Here is a 20,807-nt window from a genome sequence, read left to right on the forward strand (position 1 = left end):
CCGGGTCAAGCATCCAGAAAGGTAAGCATTCCAAAACAAACCCCTATTCTGGTGAAAATTGCTACCTAAGCCGAACTAGTGAATAGAACTCTTCAACAGAAAACACGGAAACTAGTATGACGTCATACGTCACCGCGCCGCTGTCTGCGCAGCTCCCCCCTCCCCGGGAGGGGGAAGGGGGAGCCCCAGACCTCCCACGCCGGCTATCCACCCATCAGTTCTTCGGCTGATGCTATAGGCAATGGTTATGTGCTCCGGCTCCAGTGGTTGTTTCAGCACTGTACCTAGAGTGTGGTGTCTGTTTTCTAGGTGGTGCGTGAGCCGGGTGTGATTCTTCAGTACTCGGGCTGCATGCGCCTAGGGTTCCCTTCCCTAGGTGCCCTGTAAGTACTGCCCTTGGGGCTTGGGGCCACCTTCCACAAGTTCCTTGGGTCCTGCCCCTGCTTGGCCGTTTACCGCTTGGTTTTCGGCCGCTCTTTGTGTGCTCGGGTGTTCTGTCTCCCTTGTTCGCCTTAGAGTAAGGGGCAGTGTTTGCACTGGTGGGGCGCGGGGTACTGTGCAGCTTGTCTTTACCAATCATAGCGGCCGGCTCTGTTCCGCTTGGGTACGCTGTCCTCTTGCGGGGTTTTCTTTTTCTTTTGTTTATATACCTGGTGGGGGGGTCTGCCTTCGTTCTTGCCCCTTGTGTCCCTTGTGTTCTGAGTATTTCTGGTGGTACCCCCTGCTAGGTCCCCGTGAGTGTACACGTCCCGGGGGTTCAGCTCTTAGAAAGTTGTTTGGTAGCTTGGGTGCCGGTTAGCAGTACCCTGCCTGGGATTACCTGAGCGCGAGTCCTCTTAAAGTAAACGCTCGGGACCCTGGGAAACCCCTGGGGGCGCGCGGGTCCGATGGATGTGACCCCAGAGCCCCCCCCTCGCTTCCAGCGAGTTTGAGGGTTGCTCTCACCTTTTGTCTCTGGGTGACTCTCTGTTTTGCCTCCGTCTGCTGCCTGTGGGGTCGGTGACACCTTCGACCCGGTGTCCTGCGAGTTTGGTTGCTCGTTGTGGCTCGGTTACCCAGTTGTGCTAACAAAGCGGGTGCGGGCAGCAGGGGCGTTGCACTTGAGCCTTGGTGGTGGCAACGTTCTCGTGGTTTCCTCCCCGGGAGCCCCGGGGCTGCCCCGTTGTATTTCGTTTTTCCCCTGGTTCACCCTTCCTGCCTGCATCCGGTTCCTTACCGTCTGTAGGTTCAGGGCGGGGTGTTTGGTGGTGTTGAGACTCGGGCAGTCTCGGGGAATTCCCCTTCCGGGGTAGTGACGGGGGCATTTGGGCCTGTTCCTCCAGCCGTGTTGTATGAGTCTGCCAGTGGGCTCCCTTCCTTAGTGTTTTCACGGCTGCCCCGGTTTTCTGGTACGGCCGGGGCTTTGGGGGAACGGCTCGGCCCCGGGGCCTGTCGTGTAGGTTCCCGGGGCTGGGGAGGGGCTGACTTGGGGGGCCTTGGCCCCGTTAGACCCCGTGGGGGGTTTTATCCCCCTCTAGGCGGGGCTTGTGGTTACGCGGAGTGGGGTTTTTCCTCCCCACTCGCCGTACGTGCTGTTGGACGTCGGCCCCTCCCCGGGCTCGGTTCCTTGGCCTTTGAGTCGGTTGGTTCCGTCCTGTGGGTGGATGTTTCCTCCCCCGCTTTTTGGGACGGTGTTTTTGTCATGTTTCCCCGTTCGATGGGGTTCTGCGTGACTTTTGATCTCGGGTGCGCCTGCGCCTTCGTGTGCCTTCGGGACTAGTGTTGGCTTCTGTGTTCTCGAGGGTACGGGAAGGTTTTTCGCTACTTCCCGCATTATTGGAACGTCTGTCGGCTCCTAGTACTTGTCGCCCTGTTGGGCTACTTGTCGCCCTGTTGGGCTACTTGTCGCCCTGTTGGGCTACTTGTCGCCCTGTTGGGCTACTTGTCGCCCTGTTGGGCTACTTGTCGCCCTGTTGGGCTACTTGTCGCCCGGTTGGGCTACTTGTCGCCGGTTGGGCTACTTGTCGGCCGTTTGGGCTACTTGTCGCCCGTTTGGGCTACTTGTCGCCCGTTTGGGTTCCCTTTTTTTGGGCTCTTTGCTTCTTTGGCCGGTTTTTTGTTCCTGCTTCCTCTTTTCGGCTCTTTTTCTCGTGCAATAGTCCTGGCTGGCGCCTTCCCGCAGGGAGGGTGTGCGGTTCGGCCAGCGTGTTATGCGCATGCGCCGTGGAGTTTGTTTTGGTCTGGGCGATGGTTCAGTGCTGGGGTTTTGCGCCCTTTTTTGCTACAGTGCTTCGCCTCTCGTTCTTCTCCCTGGCTGCGGTATGTGCCCCTTTGCGCCAGGGGTGTCCTGGTTCCCAGTTGTGGGGAGGACACCGCGGTTTTCTGTGTCATGGGTGTGGACCGCCTCCTTCGCCTCTCCCTGTTCTCCTGCGGGTCCGGCTCTGGCGTCTTCACCTGGCGGTGCTCCCAAGTTCTTCTGGGCACGGTTGAGTCGTGTCAAGTTCGAGCCACCATTCGCCAGGTGAGTTTCTGCGGTCTGGCGTCTTTTGGCCGGGCGCTGGATGCGGCGGTGTTCATATACCTGTCTTTATTTAGGTATAATTTTGTACGACTGAGACCGTTCGCACACCAGTGACTGTCCCTTTATCACCCCTTCCTGTCCCCCTCCTGTGCATGTCCAACCCATGCTACAGTCGTTCAGGGGACCCTCCTTTTTTAATGTTGTGAGGTGTGGGGGTTGTAGGGTTGGTTCTGTACTCACCTGGTGAGGCTCCTGGCTGTGCTTGCAGGATTTGAGCTCTGGCTCTTGGGTCCCGCCTATCTGGTAGAACTTGCGGGATAGTACCAGTGGAGTGCAGTGGTGCTATTGGCACTTTTGGGGAACACTGTATTACCATCAGTGGTCTGTGCTTGTTACACGACCTACTTGCGAGCATAAGCCTTCTTGCTGGTTCGTCCGTGGACTTCCAGGGCGCACTGGCCTGTTTTCGTATGGCAGTTCCGGCCCGTCCTGGTTGTGGGGGTATGTGGGCCGGTGGACTGCTCCTAGCAGCTGCCTGGTGGGCCATCCTCTGGCCGGTCTGGCCTGACCTTGGGCCGGGCTTGAGGTGTAAAAGAGCTCCCAGTACCTCATCCAGCAGGTATCGAGCGGGGTTTCTCCGCCGTCGGTCGCCTGGTGCAGGTTTCTGGGCCTGCAGGGTTTTGTCGTGTCTCCGTTGGCCCTGTCTGGGGTCTGCCTGCTCCGTTCTCTGCCTTTGCAGAGGGGAGTTGCTATTTACATGTTGCATGTTGCAGTGGTGCCTGTTGCTGCTGCTGCTGCTGCACGTGAGCATTGGTACCGTGTTTCACGGTGGCGTGTCCTTGTTCCTGTGTCCGGTTGTGGAGTGGCGCTTTGCTGCCGTTTTGTGCCTGGGGATTGCGTGGGGTTTTTGTCCCTGCCTGATTGTCCACCCCTGGTTGTTCTCCTGGTTTTTTTTTTTTTTGTGCTTCTGCTCTTTCTTCCTGCCTCTTCTGCAGCAGGAATGTTCTGCGTGTGTTCTTAGGCGTTGGTCAGCCTGTGTCCTGTGATGTGCTTCTTTGTTCGGTCTGTTGCAGTTGTTCGGCCCCTTGGTTCGGGTCCTGTTCTGGCGGCGACCCTTCCGCCTTCTTTGGTTTTCCTAGCTTGCCCTGCCGGTTGTTGTTGTTTTATTTTTTTTGGGGGGGTTCTTGCGATGTCTCGCGTCGGACCCGTCGTTTCTGAACTCCTGGCGGGCTTGCATGCTTCGGAGTTTTTCTGTTCGGCAGACGTTCCATCTCCTTGTGCCGCCTGGGTTTCGGTGGTCGCGCCCGAGATCTTCTCGCGGCTCCGCCTTTTTCCTGGGCTCGGGGGGGCCTTGTCGGGGCTGCTTATGTTCTGCCTCGTGGTCTCGCCTCCGGTTGGTGGTCGGGTGGCTTCGTGGTAGGTGTCCCACCTGCGTGCTTCTTGGCGGCAGTATGGGGTATTTTGGCGGTCCTTCCTTTTCCTGTCCCTTCTTCGGTGGGTCCTTCTTGTTGGCTTGGTTTACTCTCGGCTTGGTTTTCTAGTGGGGGTTGGGGGCCGTCGTCTTGCCACATACTGTCGCCTCTTTTCGTGCGGCGCAGGCGGAGCCGCTTCAGCTTGCTTTCGGTCTTGGTGTTGCTTCTGCACCGTTAGTCAGCTGTCTTGTGCGTCATTTCACCTCCGGCCTGTTCGTGCGCCGCTTGCACCATCCTGGTCTCTGGTCAGCGTGCTCTGTCTTCTCCTCGGTTGGTAGTGCCCCTTCGGTTCCGGTGTGTTTTTTCGTCGGCTCTTTCCTTTGGGCCTTTGCCTCTGGGGGTCGGTTCGCTGTGTTTTCTTGCTCCTTCGGTTTTAGCGTTTTGGTTGTTTGATGGCAGCAGTCTCCATCTTTTCTGGCGCGGGGTGGGGCTGCTGCATTCTGGAGGGGTCCAGGGTTTGTTGGTGCTTTGTTGGTCGGGCCGGGGGTGTGTCGTTTTTGTGTTCAGTGGCGGCCCTCTGCTGTTGTTTGCGTGCCACGGCGTTTGGGTCCGGAGCGCGTTTTGCGTTGATCCGGTTCTGTTCTTCCCGGTTCGCGGGTGATGGTGTCCCGGGTGGTCAGCCGTGTTCTTGTGGCTAAGCTGCCTGTGTTCTTCCCTCATGCCTGTGGCGTTCGTGGCTTCGCTGCTCTCGCTGCCGTCTGGGCGACGTGGCCTTGCAGTCTTTCGGGCATGGATTTTTGGTGTTCGTGCAGGGGCCTTGCTGCTCGTGGTTCTCGTGTTGTTCCCGGGATTTTCGGGGCTGTGGCGCCTTGGGTTGGCGTTTGCTGCCGGTTGTCTCGCCTCCTTGGGGGGTGCGTGGTGTCCGCCTCCCGGTTTTGTCCCTTTGACCTTCCTCTGTGGGTAGTTAGCTCCGGGGAGCCGACGGGGCTCCCCCCAGAAAACCAGCGTTGAATGTAATGAAACGCCATTTTCTGGGTGAGACCCGGAGGCTCCCCGGCAACCCTCCCTCCCTCCGGTCGGCGTTTTTCGCGTGTTTTGACATCCAGCCTCAGAACTGATGGGTGGATAGCCGGCGTGGGAGGTCTGGGGCTCCCCCTTCCCCCTCCCGGGGAGGGGGGAGCTGCGCAGACAGCGGCGCGGTGACGTATGACGTCATACTAGTTTCCGTGTTTTCTGTTGAAGAGTTCTATTCACTAGTTCGGCTTAGGTAGCAATTTTCACCAGAATAGGGGTTTGTTTTGGAATGCTTACCTTTCTGGATGCTTGACCCGGTCGATGGCAGACATAGAATGCTTCCAACCACACGGGGGTTTCTATAGGCCATTGCTCCCCTTGCCTCTCTGAGGGGGCCAGGTTCTGGCTCGTGGTCCCCGGTAGGCCCTAGAACTCCATACACATGACTGATGCCAAAGTCTGACATTAGCATATCAGCCGGTAAAGCTCCGGGGAGCCTCCGGGTCTCACCCAGAAAATGGCGTTTCATTACATTCAACGCTGGTTTTTTTCACAGTACATTTTGGTAAATTAATTGTTTTCAGTATAGAAAATTGTAGAACATTAACATTGCTATAAAAAGAAAAAAAAACATGGTAAAGGTATTGTTACTTTAATTTTTAAAATAATTAGTTGGCATTTATTTTAATTTTGGTAGAAATTTATCAATTGTTCCGACCCCTAATCCGTTGCATCCAACCACAGCAGGATTGTAAAACATCCATTTCATCTCATCTTATGTTAGATGAATTGTGTTTGAGTGGAAGTCAACTGTTCAGCATGTCTAAATTGGAATGATTTCAATAGAAACATGCTGTAGATTTATTATTCTACCTGTCCTTCTAATAGCATGTCTCATCTTGATGTATACTTTACCTAAGGCCAAAAATTGTCGTACTAGAAAATGGCAGCGGCTCACAAAATTGACGTACTGTCCGGTTTTCTGTTTTGGGTCCTCTGGCAGGTTAGGAGAGGGGGACTTTAGTATGACAGTTTCTCGACATTGGGAAACCTTATGAGGATGGGCTGTATTGTTAGGTACTTTTAATGCTTCAATGCTTTGCAATAATATTTTTCTGTGTACTGTATATTTTCCTTGCAGGTACTTTTAACAGGGTGCCGCTGTGTTGAGCTTGATTGTTGGGATGGTGATGACGGCACTCCAATGATATACCACGGTCACACTTTCACAACAAAAATCCCCTTCAGGTAAGACATTTAAAATTGAGACATGCAACCTCCTTTTACTCAGGGTTTTAATTATTTTTGCATATAGTATATAAGACTGAACCTTGTACAAGGAATACACCTTGCTGAACCTTGTACTAGGAATACACCTTGCTGAACCTTGCACTGGGAATACACCTTGCTGAACCTTGCACTGGGAATACACCTTGCTGAACCTTGCACTGGGAATACACCTTGCTGAACCTTGTGTAACACGGGTTTGGGGCCCTCTCTCTTTACTTCTCTACCTTCTACTCCCTCTACCCGTATTCTTACTTTTTATTCTCTACCAAGGGACTCCAAAACTTTTACCAAAGCCAACTCCACGCCACGTGGTCCTAAGACGATTGACCGACTTAGGATTCTACACCCAGTATGACGTGACCTAAGCTCTGAGCAAAACCCTAGAGTCGCCTCTACGCTGCCACCACCAGACCAGTAAAAAGAAGAGCAATGATCGAGGTCTGGATCGATCACGCTAATTAATCAACCTAGGGGCTTGATCCCCACTATATACGATGACCTTGAGTGTGGAATTAATTACACGGGAATGATTCGATGTTAGAATCGGCGCCCAATCCAACTCTGCCTCGTGTGGACCACGTGACCAGGACAAGTATACACATAACCAAATGGAAACAATAAAATGCAAATTAATAACAAATTTAATTTATTAAAAGAAAACTAAAACAAAATCTAAATATGTTCACTCCCTATCACTTTAACACTCCCTACTTGACCTGAATGGCAAATGAGAAGACTATCCCTATAATTAGCAATAGCAACTATACCTTGGGCGACCAGCTCTAGCTGTTGTGCTGGTCTTGGGGAGAGGTAAGATGGTTGACCTCTCCCAGCTGCTCCCGTATTCACACTGATCTGTCCTCGTCTGATCTCGCCCAGACTAGAACATTGTATTGTTCCGCATCGCTTACCCAGTTACTTTAGCAAGGTTAAGTTATAACAATTATCCTCTGTTTATACTGAATTGATCCAGACTGGTTGAATTATTTTACTTTAATTAGATTACACAAACATCTAACGGCAAAGCTGTTCCCGATCACAAAAATGGTTATTAAAACTTTGAGAAATATTAGACATGTCAACCCTGCTGACCTATGACCGCCGGTCACTCCGCCTTAAAAGTTAGATCTGATTCGTGACGTCACTGATGGTGACTTAAACTCAATAATTAGAATACTCTTGATATTGTATCCAGTACTATTATACAATACAATTTTAATGCAAAATGAATAAAGGCTAATTTCTCTAAATTACTGAATACTATAGGATGATTCATTATACGCAGCTATGAACAAAGCGTCGGTTATTTCCACCGCGAATCCCCCTGGGGGTCAGGTCACCATGCGGCTCAGCTTCCCATTCTCTTTTGTCGATAAACCACTCTGGATAATTCTTACAACAGCCTAGTTTGTTACACTTGCACTGGGAATACACCTTGCTGAACCTTGTACTAGGAATACACCTTGCTGAACCTTGCACTGGGAATACACCTTGCTGAACCTTGTACTAGGAATACACCTTGCTGAACCTTGCACTGGGAATACACCTTGCTGAACCTTGCACTGGGAATACACCTTGCTGAACCTTGCACTGGGAATACACCTTGCTGAACCTTGCACTGGGAATACACCTTGCTGAACCTTGCACTGGGAATACACCTTGCTGAACCTTGCACTGGGAATACACCTTGCTGAACCTTGTACTAGGAATACACCTTGCTGAACCTTGTACTAGGAATACACCTTGCTGAACCTTGCACTGGGAATACACCTTGCTGAACCTTGCACTGGGAATACACCTTGCTGAACCTTGCACTGGGAATACACCTTGCTGAACCTTGCACTGGGAATACACCTTGCTGAACCTTGTACTAGGAATACACCTTGCTGAACCTTGCACTGGGAATACACCTTGCTGAACCTTGCACTGGGAATACACCTTGCTGACCCTTGCACTGGGAATACACCTTGCTGAACCTTGCACTGGGAATACACCTTGCTGAATCTTGCACTGGGAATACACCTTGCTGAACCTTGTACTAGGAATACACCTTGCTGAACCTTGTACTAGGAATACACCTTGCTGAACCTTGTACTAGGAATACACCTTGCTGAACCTTGCACTGGGAATACACCTTGCTGAACCTTGCACTGGGAATACACCTTGCTGAACCTTGCACTGCAAGGTAGACAGTATGGTTTTCGATCTGGAAGATCCTGTGTATCGAATTTACTCAGTTTCTATGATCGAGCCACAGAGATATTACAGGAAAGAGATGGTTGGGTTGACTGCATCTATCTGGACCTAAAAAAGGCTTTCGACAGAGTTCCACATAAGAGGTTGTTCTGGAAACTGGAAAATATTGGAGGGGTGACAGGTAAGCTTCTATCATGGATGAAAAATTTTCTGACTGATAGAAAAATGAGGGCAGTAATCAGAGGCAATGTATCAGAATGGAGAAATGTCACAAGTGGAGTACCACAGGGTTCAGTTCTTGCACCAGTGATGTTTATTGTGTACATAAATGATCTACCAGTTGGTATACAGAATTATATGAACATGTTTGCTGATGATGCTAAGATAATAGGAAGGATAAGAAATTTAGATGACTGTCATGCCCTTCAAGAAGACCTGGACAAAATAAGTATATGGAGCACCACTTGGCAAATGGAATTTAATGTTAATAAATGTCATGTTATGGAATGTGGAATAGGAGAACATAGACCCCACACAACCTATATATTATGTGAGAAATCTTTAAAGAATTCTGATAAAGAAAGAGATCTAGGGGTGGTTCTAGATAGAAAACTATCACCTGAGGACCACATAAAGAATATTGTGCAAGGAGCCTATGCTATGCTTTCTAACTTCAGAATTGCATTTAAATACATGGATGGCGATATACTAAAGAAATTGTTCATGACTTTTGTTAGGCCAAAGCTAGAATATGCAGCTGTTGTGTGGTGCCCATATCTTAAGAAGCACATCAACAAACTGGAAAAGGTGCAAAGACATGCTACTAAGTGGCTCCCAGAACTGAAGGGCAAGAGCTACGAGGAGAGGTTAGAGGCATTAAATATGCCAAAACTAGAAGACAGAAGAAAAAGAGGTGATATGATCACTACATACAAAATAGTTACAGGAATTGATAAAATCGACAGGGAAGACTTCCTGAGACCTGGAATTTCAAGAACAAGAGGTCATAGATTTAAACTAGCTAAACACAGATGCCGAAGAAATATAAGAAAATTCACCTTCGCAAATAGAGTGGTAGACGGTTGGAACAAGTTAAGTGAGAAGGTGGTGGAGGCCAAGACCGTCAGTAGTTTCAAAGCGTTATATGACAAAGAGTGCTGGGAAGACGGGACACCACGAGCGTAGCTCTCATCCTGTAACTACACTTAGGTAATTACACTTAGGTAATTACTGGGAATACACCTTGCTGACCCTTGCACTGGGAATACACCTTGCTGACCCTTGCACTGGGAATACACCTTGCTGACCCTTGCACTGGGAATACACCTTGCTGACCCTTGCACTGGGAATACACCTTGCTGACCCTTGCACTGGGAATACACCTTGCTCAACCTTGCACTGGGAATACACCTTGCTGACCCTTGCACTGGGAATACATCTTGCTGACCCTTGCACTGGGAATACACCTTGCTGAACCTTGCACTGAGAATACACCTTGCTCAAACTTGCACTGGGAATTTTAAGACTATAGAGATAAATCCCTGCATGATTTCATTAGCTATTATTTGCAACAGCCTTTTCCAAATATAAATGCCTTTACCTTACTGTCTGAGGTACAACCTTTGTATAAGGTTTGTCCTGGAACAATCAGATATAACACGGTCTTATTGTCCTCTGCGTAGTCTTACTAATATAAGAGTCTTACATTAGTAAGTCTTACTTACTAATCCTCAAATTATGCTACAATGTACCTGTTGATAACCCTTAAATTTACTTTAACACTTTCGCTCGGCGACAACTCAGCATTCAGTCCTCCGTTAAATAAAGGGAAGTCCGGTAAGGACTCAGCATTGAGTCCTCGGCAGTAATTGGCAGGCAGCAAATTGGCAGCGGCTTTGGGAGGGGCGTGCTGCGGTTTTGGACATTATATGCATATACTCCTGTAGGGAATTTCTTTGCGAATACATTGATACCCAATGAAAGACCTAGGATCAGAATTGAGGTAACAAAATTGAAAAGAGTATACCCATTTTATTGCTCTATTAGCGCTCACTGGGGGTAACGCTCCGTCACTTTCTCTGTTTGCTGTGGGTGGTACGCCGGGCTTTTGGACTTTATATTTGCATATACTCCTGCAGGGAATTCTATTGCAAACATAATGATACCAAAATGAAAGACCTAGGACAAGAATTGAGATGTCCAAAGTGTAGAGAGAGTACGCATTTTATTGCTCTTGTGCGCTCCTAGGTAACACGCTCTCAGTTTCTTGCTGGGCTTGGGGGCTTTATATGCATTTAGTCCTGTAGAGAATTTCATTACAAATACATTGATACCAAAATTAAAAACCTAGAACCAGAATTGAGGTAACAAAGTTGAAAAAAGCATACTTATTTTATTGCTCTTTATTAACGCTCACAGGGGTAGCATTCTGTCACTTTTTGTTTGCTGTGGGTGATATGCTGGGCTTTTGGACTTTATATTTACATATACTCTAGTAGGGAATTCTGTTTCAAACACAATGATACCAAAATGAAAGTCCTAGGATGGGCAGTGAGATGTCCAAAGTGAAGGGAGTGAAATGAAGAGAGTGTGAAGTGAAGAGAGAGCTCTTGCGTGTTCCCGGGTAAGACGCTCTCACTTTCTCGCCGGGATTTTGGGCATTATATTTATTTAGTCCTGTAGAGAATTCTATTGCGAACACATTGATATCAAATTGAAAAACCTAGGAACGAGAATTGAGATGACAAAGTTGAAAAAAGTATTCACTTTTCAGAATTACCACGCCCTCTAATGTAATGAGAGGTACCTTGGGGTGGCGCAGCGCTCTCTTTCTTGTAACTGTGGCCTGCTTTCATCACATTGGTGGGTGGAGCGTGCTGCTGTATTTTGACATTATATGCATATACTGTACTCCTGTTACGAATTCTATTGCGAACACACTGATAACAAAATGAAAGACCTAGAACGAGAATTGAGGTGACAAAACCGAAAAATGTAAATATTTTATTGCTCTTTCGCGCTCCCGGGTAGTCCTGTAAACAATTCTATCAGGCATTTAGTCCTGTAGACAATTCTATTGCAAACACACTGATACCAAATTGAAAAACCAAGGACGAGCATTGAGGTAACAAAGTTGAAAAGAGTATACACTTTTCAGATTTACCGTGCGCTCCCGCGGAATGCCCATACCCACCCGGGGTAGTGCGGTGTCAAATAATAATGTCAAATTTTTATACAATGAATTTTTTATACTTAATTACAATGTATTTTGTATACTTTCTTACAATGTATTTTTTATACATTCTTATAATGTACCTGTAAACATTTCTTCAATTTTGCTAGAAATTACCTACTTAAAATTATCTGTTAGATCAAAGACCTGCCCGAAACACTATGGATGCCAGTGGCTTTGCAAAAATGTAAAACATCAATGCTATGTACTCTCATAAACCGAATGTACCATCTTGTATATAAATAAACAACCCGTTCTCGCACTTTCTTTTAGTCAATATTGACTTATTAAATACGTGCATATGTGACATACTAAACATACTAGTTTATTTTGAAAATCTTCATAGAAAACACCGACCTTACCTAACCTTCTTAGTATGTTAAGATAAGCATCTTATTGCTTCGTAATTACAATTATTACTTAACCTATTATAGGTATAGGTTATATATACCTATATATACCTATATATACCTATTATAGGTATAGGTTAAGTAATAATTGTAATTACGAAGTAATAAGATGCTTATCTTAACATACTAAGAAGGTTAGGTAAGGTCGGTGTTTTCTATGAAGCTTTTCAAGGTAAACTAGTATGTTTACTATGTCACATATGCACGTATTTAATAAGTCAATATTGACTGTAAGAAAGTGCGAGAACGTGTTGAAATAAATAATAAAAACTACAATATAAATTGACAAAGGTGTTTTGAGTGGTGAAGATATGTCTTAAGTACTAATATTGGGAATGTGGGAAGCACAAGCTTAAGTGTGAGTGTGAAGCATAAGGCAGGAAACTATGGGGAGGAAATTAGCTACTTTTTGGTTTTACTTTGGAATAAGGCATAGGTTGGACAATTTTTAATTCATCAGAGAGGGAGTTCCATAGTCTGGGTCCTTTTATTTGCATGGAGTGTTTGCACATACTGTCTCCACTCGATCATCCGGACTATATGGGAAGGACCCCCAGCCGGATTATCACATTTTTTGGATAATGGCACTTTTTCACCTACGAGTCCAAAAGTGACCATTTCCAACTATTTTTATACTACAAACAACATAATTTGAATTGCTTTGCCACATATAATTATTAAATATTCAACTAGAAACCTCAACTTACCTTGTTGGTGTTCGTCTTCTTGAGTGATGCCACACATCTTGAAGTTGAGAATTCTTAACAATTTACGTAACCTATGCTAACACAACACTAAAATTAACATTTAAAATTACTGTACAGTTCATTAAGCAAAGTTAGTTTTGACTGCCAGCTGCTGAAGCCTCACTGATTAAAGGCATTTGGGTTGCCTGTGACGCCTCACTTGTTAAAGGCACTTGGCCTGCCTGTGACGCCTCACTTGTTAAAGGCACTTGGCCTGCCTGTGACGCCTCACTTGTTAAAGGCGCTTGCTTGTGCCTCACTTGTTGAAGGCGCTTGACTTGCCTGTGAAGCCTCACTTGTTGAAGGCATTTGGCTGCCTGTGACGCCTCACTGGTTGAACAACACGTAACTTGTCTTTAATTGCTACGACAACCTTCTTCCTCTTAACACCTCCAGAACGATTGATGCTGCTACCAGACACAGTCTTGGCCAAAAATGTTTAAAGATACTATGAAAATAAAGTTGATTAAAAATTGCTCTCAAGTTGACTATTTCCTTAACAGCATGAACTCCTGTATGCTAATCCCCACATCACCAAACCTACCCGAGTCACTCAAGCATCAGCCACTACCTTGGATCACATATGGACAAACATAACAGCTCCCCTTGTATCGGGTATAATCTGCAACAGAACAACTGACCACTATCCTACCTTTCTCACAGCGAACATGGACATAACACCACCAAAAAGCAAGAAACTTTCATTCAGGTTACACATTGAATCAGCTTTAGGCAATCTTAGAAATACACTTCACAATATTAACTGGGATTCTGAATTCAATAATTCCCAGGATATAAATTCATTAGCTAACCTCTTCCTCTCCAAAACTCTCAGCCTCTACAACCTTCATTGTCCCCTTCTTACCAAGCAAGTAACTGACAAAAGATAAAACAATCCATAGCTCACAAGTGGCATTCTCAACTCAATCAACAAAAAGCATGAATATGAAAAGAAATTTAGGATTGGCCTAGTTTCAAAGGAAGTAGCTAAATAAATAATAATAAATAAATAAATAAATAAATGTTTATTTAGGTAAGGTACATACAAGAATTTTTTTTACAAAGATTGGTGGACTTATAGATGGAGCTAGTACATACAATGCCTAAAGCCACTATTACGCAAAGCGTTTCGGGCATCAAAAGGTAGGTTAAAAGGTACTCATCAATGCTTACCAGTATCATAAGAAAGGCAAAACTTTCATATTATGTGAATAGATTCAATGAAGCAAAAGGAAACATGAAAAGCACATGGAAAACAATCTAGTATCCTAGGAACTAAACAACACTCACGTAAGCAAATAAAACACTATAAGGATAGGTATACACCGTCAACTGATTTAGAAATGGCAAATGAATTTAATAGCTTCTTTTCATCGGTTGGTGCTAATCTTGCCAGTAAAATCCCACAGACCCAGACACATATTAACACATATCTCTCAGGCAGCTATCCAAACTATCTTCTCCTTTCACCAATCAGCCCGGCAGATGTTGTGTCCATCATACACTCTCTAAAAACCAAGGCAGGGAACACCAGTGAAATTCCATCCATTGTATACAAGAGCACCTCCCATGCCCTTGCCCCACCCATAGCTCTACTGTTCAACAAATCTATAGAGTGTCACACCTTCCCTGATATCCTTAAAAAAACAAGAGTAACGCCAGTCCATAAAGGAAGCAATCCGGCGGACATAAACAATTATAGACCAATATCAAATCTACTCATCTATCAAAAATATTTGAAAAAATTATCTACAAACAACTCTATTCCTACCTCGCAAAATTCGACATACTCAGCCCCTGCCAGTTTGGCTTCCGGTCCCAAAAGAGCACCAATGATACAATAATTAGTCTCCTTGATGTAATCTACTCAGCCCTTGACAAAAATGAGTTTCCGATCGGACTCTTCATTGACCTAAGAAAAGCCTTTGGTACTGTTAATCACAACTACCTCTTACTTAAACTCCAGCATTATGGAATCCGAGGCTTTGCCCTTGATTACATCCGATCCTATCTTAGTGACAGACACCAATGTGTAACCATCAATGATACAACTTCTTCCACTCTACCAATTACCGTTGAAGTGCCACAGGGCAGCATCTTAGGACCTCTTCTATTTCTTATATATATCAATGATCTGCCTAATGTCTCTAATATTCTTAAACCTATGTTGTTTGCTGATGATACTACTCTTATCTATTCAGATCCCAACCCACATACACCAAATAATGTTGTGACTAATGAATTTAAAAAAGTCTACTAATGGATGTTAACTAACAAACTAACATTAAACATAGAAAAGACCTACTACATCTTATTTGGAAGCAAATCATCGAATACAATTCAGCTACAGATAGACAACATTAACATCAGTAATAAAAATGATGGCAAGTTTCTTGGCCTATTCCTAGATAAGAGACTCAACTTCAGCACCCACATTCAACACATTACTAAGAAAGTCTCTAAAACAGTTGGAATACTCTCTAAAATAAGATATTATGTTCCTAACTCTGCTCTCCTCTCACTATATTATGCACTAATCTACCCCTATCTTAATTATGGTATCTGTACATTGGGGTCTACCACTGCAAACCACCTTAAGCCCATCATCACCCAGCAAAAATCTACTATCAGAATAATAAACTCTGCTTTCAGACTACACTCAGCTCCCTTGTTTAAATCTCTAAACTTGCTAAATATTAACTCCCTCTACACATTCTCTCGTGTCAACTACATTTACAAAACCCTGTTCTTAAATGCAAACCATGCTCTGAAACTCTCCCTGGACAGATGTAATAGGACCCATTATCACCACACCAGAAATAAATATATCTTTGATATCCCCAGGGTCAAACTTAATCTGTGTAAACACACTATGCAAATTAAGGGACCTAGTCTATGGAACTCACTACCGAGTGAATTGAAAAGCTGTCAAACTTTTGCCTCGTTTAAAAACAAAACCAAAAAGTACCTAATTTCATCTTCGTAGTTTCCTACACTGAGCTTTAAATTTGCTCTGTATCTAATATTACCCAATCTCCCAAATCTTTATGTACTTAACCCAAACAACTTTATCATTGTGTTCATTGCTGTCTTCTTTTATGTGCTAGCCATATGCTGTATTGTGCCTACTAATTTTTGTCAACTACCATTCAAGCTGTCATTGCAATCAATCTGAGCTACCTATGTGCTTTAATATACCTACAATTTTCTCTCATCTTTTATTTTTTTCTCCTTGTAACTGTTATCATTTTTTATAAATTTTGCAAGTATTTACCTACCTAAAATTTTCTTTGATTAAGAACCTGCCCGAAACAGTGCGCGTACTAGTGGCTTTACAAGATTGTAATTACACTATGCTATGTATCCTCAATCCCAATGTACCTTCTTGTATATATATATATAAATAAATAAATAAATAAATAAATAAAGTTATTTAAAAAATATTTCACTAATGGCGCAGCACTGTGTATAACACGAGGGATGGGAGCACATGGGTTGACCAATGTTGGACGGGTCCACTTGGGGCAGCTATAGCACGTTACATAGGTCACCAGTATGAAAAAAAACACTATATTTTTGAAGGAAACTTCAGCCTGTGCACATTGCTTTTAGGAAACTTATTTATTTGCTATTACATAATTACTAGTACTTATTTCATTTGTTTTTGGCTAAGATTAATTGTTCTAAAATTAATGGTAATTCCTGTACCCAGGTGGTCCCTCCCGACGCTCCCCTGCCACCCTCCCGACAACACCCACCAACCCCACCCCTCCTCCACCATGTGTCTAGAGCTAAAGACGGGATTAATATGGTACGGCTGAATTTTTATCCGGCCAAACTAGCTTTTATCCGGTTCCTATGGCTATTTTGGCCGGATGTTGAGAATTTTATCCGGTCACGATTTTGGCCATATAAGGTTGTTTTCCGGATGTTCGAATCACAGGTAATTTATACAGTATTTAGCATAGCTTGAGGATATCAAAGAGATTTATTTCTGGTGTGGTGCTCATGGGTTCTATTACACCAATCAAGGAAAAGTTTCAGATCAAGATTAGCGTTTAGGATCAAGGTTTTTCTGTGGAGAGCCCCTTCAGCTCCTGGGAGCTATACCGGGCTTATGTGTATATATTTAGACCGTGGCAACAGTCAATTGATGGAGTTCTAGGCCTACCGGGAGCCAGAACCTGGACCCCCCTGAATTTTAGAATACATGGAATCACAGCAACTCCATAACCCCAGACAACATGGTTTCAGAACAGGGCGCTCTTGCCTGTCGCAGTTGCTGGACCACTATGATATGGCATTAGATGCTTTGGAAGACAAAACGCTGATGTAATTTACACAGATATTGCAAAAGCTTTTGATAAATGTGACCATGGTGTTATTGCACATAAAATGCGTTCAAAAGGAATTACCGGAAAAATAGGCAGATGGATCTACAATTTCCTGACCAACAGAACCCAATGTGTAATAGTCAACAAAATAAAATCCAGCCCATCAACCGTGAAGAGCTCAGTCCCCCAGGGTACTGTGCTTGCTCCAGTACTTTTTCTCATCCTCATATCGGACATAGACAAGAACACAACCTATAGCACTGTATCATCCTTTGCAGATGACACTAGGATCTTCATGAGAGTAGGCAACATAGAGGACACGGCAAACCTCCAGTCAGATGTAGATCAGGTCTTTCTATGGGCTACTGAAAATAATATGGTGTTTAACGAAGATAAGTTCCAGCTCATGCGCTATGGAAAAAATGAAAATATAAAAACGGAAACCACGTACAAAACTCAGGCAAATCATAACATAGAACGTAAAGGCAATGTAAAGGATCTGGGTGTACTCATGTCGGAAGACCTTACCTTTAAAGAACACAATAAAGTAGCCGTCACAACTGCAAGAAAAATGACAGGTTGGATAACATGAACTTTTCACACTAGAGATGCTCTACCGATGATGATACTTTTCAAAACGCTTGTGCTCTCTAGAGTGGAGTACTGCTGCACAATGACAGCCCCTTTCAAAGCTGGAGAAATTGCTGACCTGGAGAGCATGCAGAGATCCTTTACTGCTAGAATCCACTCAGTAAAACATCTAAACTATTGGGACCGACTAAAGAGCCTAAATCTGTACTCCCTTGAGCGCAGGCGGGAGAGATACATAATAATTTACACATGGAAAATATTAGACGGGCTGGTCCCAAACCTGCACACAGAAACATCACATCATCACATCATACTAAAGAAATTGTTCATGACTTTTGTTAGGCCAAAGCTAGAATATGCAGCTGTTGTGTGGTGCCCATATCTTAAGAAGCACATCAACAAACTGGAAAAGGTGCAAAGACATGCTACTAAGTGGCTCCCAGAACTGAAGGGCAAGAGCTACGAGGAGAGGTTAGAAGCATTAAATATGCCAAAACTAGAAGACAGAAGAAAAAGAGGTGATATGATCACTACATACAAAATAGTAACAGGAATTGACAAAATCGACAGGGAAGACTTCCTGAGACCTGGAACTTCAAGAACAAGAGGTCATAGATTTAAACTAGCTAAACACAGATGCCGAAGAAATATAAGAAAATTCACCTTCGCAAATAGAGTGGTAGACGGTTGGAACAAGTTAAGTGAGAAGGTGGTGGAGGCCAAGACCGTCAGTAGTTTCAAAGCGTTATATGACAAAGAGTGCTGGGAAGACGGGACACCACGAGCGTAGCTCTCATCCTGTAACTACACTTAGGTAATTACACTTAGGTAATTACATGAGACCAGAAGACATGGCAGGATGTGCAGAATACCCCCGTTGAAAAGCGGAGGTGCAACAGGTACTCTGAGAGAGAACTCTATCAACATCAGAGGCCCGAGACTGTTCAACACGCTTCCGCTACACATAAGGGACATAACTGGCACTCCCCTCACAGTGTTCAAGAGAGAACTGGATAAGCACCTCCAAAGGATACCTGATCAACCAGGCTGTGACTCATACGTCAGGCTGCGAACAGCCGCATCCAACAGCCTGGTTGATCAGTCCGGCAACCAGGAGGCCTGGTCGACGACCGGGCCGCGGGGACGCTAAGCCCCAGAAGCACCTCAAGGTAACCTTAAGGTAACTCCCTCAAGAAGAGGCATGAGGAGCAATGGCATAAAGACACCCAGTGTAATTGGAAAGCAGTCTTTGTCATCTACCAGGTCAGGCACCCAGAAAGGTAGGAATTCCAAAACAAACTACTGGTGGTCAAAAATTGCAAACAGAAAGCTGAACTAGCAAGAAGAACTCCCCAATGAAAAATGAGCAAACAAGTATGACGTCACTACAACCGCCGTGCATCCATCTGCGCAACCCCCCCCCCCCCTCCCTGAGAGGGGAACATGGGGTCCCAGACCTCCCCGCCAGCTATTCTCCTCTAGTTCAGAGGCTGATTATCAAAAATGCGAAAAAAAAACGCTGACTGGAAGGAGAGAGTGATGCCGGGGATCCTCCTGGTCTCACCCAGAAAATAATGGCATTTCATTATATTCAACGCTGGTTTACTGTCGAGAGCCCCTTTGGCTCCCAGGAGCTACCTAACTAAAGATAAAGAAGAAAAGGACTTACCTGGGAGGCGGCCATCACTCGCTCCTCAACTCAGTCGAAACAACTGGCTGCAACCTGTGACCCAAGGTTACACATTCCCGAGAAGGGCCAGGAACATTAACGAGGTACCATTAGGCCATGACCCTGTTCGACCTCCAAAAGCCCCATGCCTTAATGTCAGCCCAGGACATATTACCAAAAACAGCAGCCAGAGTCGCGAACTTACGAACGTCATAGGGCACAGGGATAGACCGCAGGCTGGCTGGACCGAATAATCCTGTGGACAACTTGGAAGACCTGTGCCATGGAACAGGAACGAAGGGAAACCGGGCCCACCCAAAGCGCATCCCCTGCCACGGAGGCCATGGGGTGCAAATAACGGCGAAGAGCCGCAACCGAACACAAAACATGATGCACCCCTGGGCTTACCAACCAAGCATCAACATCCCAAGGACTCCCTTCGGACAGCAACCGACTCATTCTTTACCAGAAAAGGAGATGGGGAGTCGGGAAGCCCTCTGATCTGACCCCCAGAGGCCAATGCAACAAGAAAAGAGGAAGAAAACCGGTCCTGATCTGAGCGGGCTACCACAAACTGAGGAGAAGACAGAAAAGAGAGTATCTGGTCCTACGACCAGGACAGCTCAGGTGGCGCATGAGCAGTCCAGAGGTGAAACAACTCCTGAGAAAGCTTGCAGAACGGAGCAGAAATGACATCCACCCTGAATGCAAGCTGCAGCGGCTCTACCAGCGCCGCAGGATACGAGGTGACAGTATTTGGCATAAGATGACGGTCTTGAAACAACCGAGAGAGAGAGGACAAAACCTGGTCAGAAATCGAAGACAATCTACAAAGAGGCAATAAGTGCCGAAAGGACCGCCAGGAAGTTTCATACTGCCATTGAGACAAATCTCGCAGGTGGGACACCATCAACAAAGCCACCTGATCACCATACAAGTGGTGATAAACATGAGTCAAAAAGACCAGCTGCGAAAAGTGGAGGAGAAGATCGAACCAGTCACATACCGGAATGGACCGATCTGCTGAAAGAGGCTGAGCCGCGGGAAGACCCTCGAGTTCAGACATCGAGCAAGAAACGCTTGAAACCAGGGCTGGGCCGGCCACCATGGAGTAATCAAAAAGATTACTCTCCCCTGCAAATTTCTCCAAGCGAGCCAGGACCCGGAGCAACAACCAAATCGGTGGGAAGAGGTACAGGTAACCCCTGGTTGATACCTGGTTGATACCTGGTTGATGGGGTTCTGGGAGTTCGTCTACTCCCCAAGCCCGGCCCGAGGCCAGGCTCGACTTGTGAGAGTTTGGTCCACCAGGCTGTTGCTTGGAGCGGCCCGCAGGCCCACATACCCACCACAGCCCGGTTGGTCCGGCACTCCTTGGAGGAATAAATCTAGTTTCCTCTTGAAAATGTCCAC

At 45.7% G+C, this 20,807-nt stretch overlaps 1 protein-coding gene across 1 annotated transcript in view; it reads left to right on the plus strand.

Moving 5' to 3' along the window:
• Nucleotides 1-20,807, plus strand: part of LOC123770570 (uncharacterized) — a 564,737-nt gene that overhangs the window by 537,787 nt on the left and 6,143 nt on the right. Inside the window, 1 exon segment of the mRNA XM_069301599.1 lies at nucleotides 6,068-6,174. Coding sequence (XP_069157700.1) covers nucleotides 6,068-6,174 — 107 coding nt within the window.

The sequence above is a fragment of the Procambarus clarkii genome, chromosome 46 (genome assembly GCF_040958095.1).
Source record: "Procambarus clarkii isolate CNS0578487 chromosome 46, FALCON_Pclarkii_2.0, whole genome shotgun sequence".
Taxonomy (NCBI): domain Eukaryota; kingdom Metazoa; phylum Arthropoda; class Malacostraca; order Decapoda; family Cambaridae; genus Procambarus; species Procambarus clarkii.